Raw genomic sequence first — 3,555 nt, forward strand, 5'->3', positions numbered from 1 at the left:
CCAATCCCCAATACCTTTCCATTGTAAAGCTCCTGTAATAAACAGAAGTCATGATAAAATCCAACAAAACATCTAAGGTCCTTTGTTAACTTTACTACAGATAATAGATTAAACTTAAAATCTGGCACATATAAGACATTGTTAATGTACTGATCTCCTAAAATCATTGCAGCCCTTTTGTGTGTTATCTCAGCTCTACTTCTTGTTGGTAATTGCACATAATTTCCTTCCTTTGTCTCTAATCCTTTTGTATTGTTCAAAACCTCCTTATTGCAAGTAATGTGGTGTGTTGCTCCAGAGTCTATTATCAACTCTCTTAAATAAGCATTGGATAATAAAGCAACAATACCTGCCATGTTGATAAAGCTCTCACCACTGGATGGTTTGTTCAGCAATCCCACCAGTTATTTATATTGTTCTTCTATTAGGAAGTGTCCTTGTGGAAGGCTTCCACCAATGTTGCTTTCTTCTACAGCTGCATTGTTGACATAGGTTCTTCCTTCTATTCCTACTGGTTTCTTATTACTTTTGAAATTAGAAGGATATCCAACAATTTTATAATAGTTTTCCTTTAGGTGCCATTTGTATCCACAATGCTCATAAACTAGCCTTGTTTTCTTAGGCTTGAAACTTTGGGCCCTCCCTGCTAACATAGTTAAGGGATCCCTATTTACATCACCAATACCCAAGGATCTTTGACTCTCTTCTTGTGTTACTATGACATATGCCTTATTTACAGTAACTACAGGTCTTTTCAGCAGTACATTACTCCTCACATTACTATAGCTTTCATTCAATCCCATTAAAAATTGTATTAACTTCTAATTAGCTAGATGTTCTATGGATGGCCTAGCTTCTTCACAATCACATGTAGATAAGGAAACTATTGCATCTAGCTCACTCCATAGGTCATTCATATTTGAGTAGTAGGTAGTTACAGAATCTGTACCTTGTTTCAAATTTACCATTTATGTCCATAGATGATATATTCTAGTCAAACTGCATCTATCAAACCTTTCCTGGAAATCACTCCACACTTTCTTCGCACTAGACGCAAACATGATGCTAGGCATTAACTTAACTGCGACAGAACTACCGATCCATGAAAGTACAATCGCATTGCACTTCTCCCATTGTTCTGGGAGTTCACCCCTGAATATGTTTTTCACACAAGTTCCGTCAACGAATCCAAGCTTACTTTTGCCCAAAAGAGCTTGCTTCATTGCCCTACTCCACAAGGCGTAATTCTGAGGCCCTGTCAGTTTGATTGGAACTAAAACTAGTCCTGGTGCATCTGCCACTTGAAGAAATAACAGAGGACTGTGTTCGAGTGAGGATACCTTATTTTGTGCCATCGCGATTGAGTCAAAAACAATCGATTTTATCAAAGCTCCCTTCAACGGTCGCCGCACTACTAGAAATCCGCTAAAAACTGACCAAAAGAACTGACCAAAGTTGGTCGGTTATGGCCAATTACTGACAAAAAATGCGACCATTAGGGTGTGGACGGTGTTTTGATGGTAGGAATGGCTTACCGACCAAAGTTGGTCAGAAATTACCGACCAACATTGGTCGGTAGCTTAAAACGACCATCTAACAAGTTTAAGTACTTACCGACCAACTTTGGTCGGAAACATATTTTATTAATTTAATTTTACCCACCAAAGTTGGTGGGTTTAACTAAATTATATTTTTTTATTAATTATTAAAATTTAAAAAAACCGACCAACTTTGTTCGGTAATTGAAAATATATACTTTTTTTAAATAATTAAAATTAAACATTACCGACCAACTATGATCGGTAACCTCAACAGTGTAGGAAAAATACCGACCAAAGTTAGTCGGTAATGTTGAATTCTGGGAATTCAATGTTCATTAACCGACCAACTTTGGTCGATATTTTGGAATAATTTTCTTTTTTTTATTAAAAACCGACCAACTTTGGTCGGTTTTTTTGGGTTTAATTTTGGCATAAAATGCCTGTTTTGGCAGCTACGCCACCTGCCAGCATACCAATACACCTAATAACAACAACAACAATAACAACACAACAACAACAACAACACAGCAACAACCAAAACATTCAATAAATACTTTAAAACTAACAAATTAAAGTTCAATTGAACATAAAAATCCAAAACCAAGTTAAAACTAATTACAACTAGTTCAAAACTGGTTCTATTTGTCTAGTTCAATGTATATAAAAGTCAAGGGGTATTTTCTACAACATCATCATCACCGTCTGATGAACTTTCATTTAAAAAAAACGGTATAGAAAACGGTCTTGTGGAGGACGGGAAGAACGATCACGGGGAGGATGGGAGGAACGATCACGTGGAGGTCGACCCTCTAGAGATTACTCACGAGATCGGGGCAACAGAAAAGCTCCACTAGATAGGAGAGTTCTGATCTGAGCTTGCATGCCAAGGAATTGAGCATCTCTAAGCCTTTCTCTTTCCTTGGCCGCTTCTAGCTCGGATGTGAGCTTTGTCACTATCTCCTGCATAGCGGAGAGGCTCTCCCTATTAAGTTGTTCGCCTTGCGAGGAAGTTCCTATTCCTCGCATTCCACACTTATAGCGATGAATGTTTTTAGTAGGAAGCTCGTATACCTTCCCCCATTTTGGACTGCCAACAGACTTCAACCATATTCTTTCAGCATCCTCGTCCGAAGGCTGGGTTGGCTCACCCGATTCACCAGCTGGATGACTACGGATGAATTTCTCCACGTTACTTTGGTAGTGACCCTATATTATTTTAAATTAAATCAGTATTTCAAATTTTTTATAAAAGTAAATTATAATACTTAAAGAAAATTGAAAACTTACATATGTAGTTGAGGCCCGGTCCTCAACCCACCTATCTTGATCCCCCTCTTTCTTCTTCTTCACAATATACGTCTCCTTGAATAGCTCATCATGACTCATTGGACGCCCATACTTCTTTTCCTGAAAACAAATTAATTTAGTTAATAAACAGAATATATATATACTTAGAAAATTAAAATAATTTAAGCAATTACGTACCAATCTTCTTTTTATTGTCCCTAGGTTGATCGCACCTCCAGTGTGCAAGGAGCCTCCCTTCTCGGATGCACGAGCTTTTTTTCCTTTTTCCTCCTCTCTAAGAAATCCGCGGTAAGACATTGCCTTTGAAAATCATTCCACAAATTCTCAAGTAACCATCTAGGCCTCTTGTTCTTCTTTCTAGCATCCGAGAAAGCATCCACCAATCTCTTGCGAGCTTTATGATGAAAATTTACAGCCACTTTCGCGCTATAGCGGTTTTCCCATACACATTTGCTCTGTATTTCAAAAGTTAAATATTAGATGGAAACATCATAAATATAAATTATTAAATTGTTTAAAAGAACATTTATACCTTAAATTGATTAAAAATTTGCTCCTTCAGCGAGAATGGGCAATCAGTCCAAGTCGCATAAGGGCCATCATAAAGCTTTCTGATGGCATTGGTGATTATCTTCATAGTCTTATTACCCGGCCTGAACCTGCAATTTAACAATAAAAACACATTAATATCTTTGTAAAAATGTTA

General features: G+C 37.2%; 1 protein-coding gene across 1 annotated transcript; it reads right to left on the bottom strand.

The window, feature by feature from the left end:
* Window positions 1-404: 404 nt before the first annotated feature.
* On the bottom strand, window positions 405-1,355 carry LOC138905412 (uncharacterized). Its single transcript, XM_070193936.1, has 2 exons — window positions 1,015-1,355; window positions 405-786 (listed from the first exon to the last, which is right to left on the bottom strand). Exons 1-2 carry the CDS (start codon window positions 1,353-1,355, stop codon window positions 405-407), a joined length of 723 nt encoding a protein of 240 aa, XP_070050037.1.
* Window positions 1,356-3,555: the final 2,200 nt, after the last annotated feature.

Source organism: Nicotiana tomentosiformis, chromosome 2 (assembly GCF_000390325.3).
Source record: "Nicotiana tomentosiformis chromosome 2, ASM39032v3, whole genome shotgun sequence".
Classification (NCBI taxonomy): Eukaryota; Viridiplantae; Streptophyta; class Magnoliopsida; order Solanales; family Solanaceae; genus Nicotiana; species Nicotiana tomentosiformis.

What these genes read in the sequence shown, in the direction of transcription:
- LOC138905412 (XM_070193936.1), bottom strand. Translation starts at nt 1,355, where the DNA reads ATGGCACAAAATAAGGTATCCTCACTCGAACACAGTCCTCTGTTATTT. An exon ending in TGGAGTGATTTCCAGGAAAG is followed by an intron (nt 787 to 1,014) that starts GTTTGATAGATG and finishes ATTGAATGAAAG; the next exon opens with CTATAGTAATGTGAGGAGTA.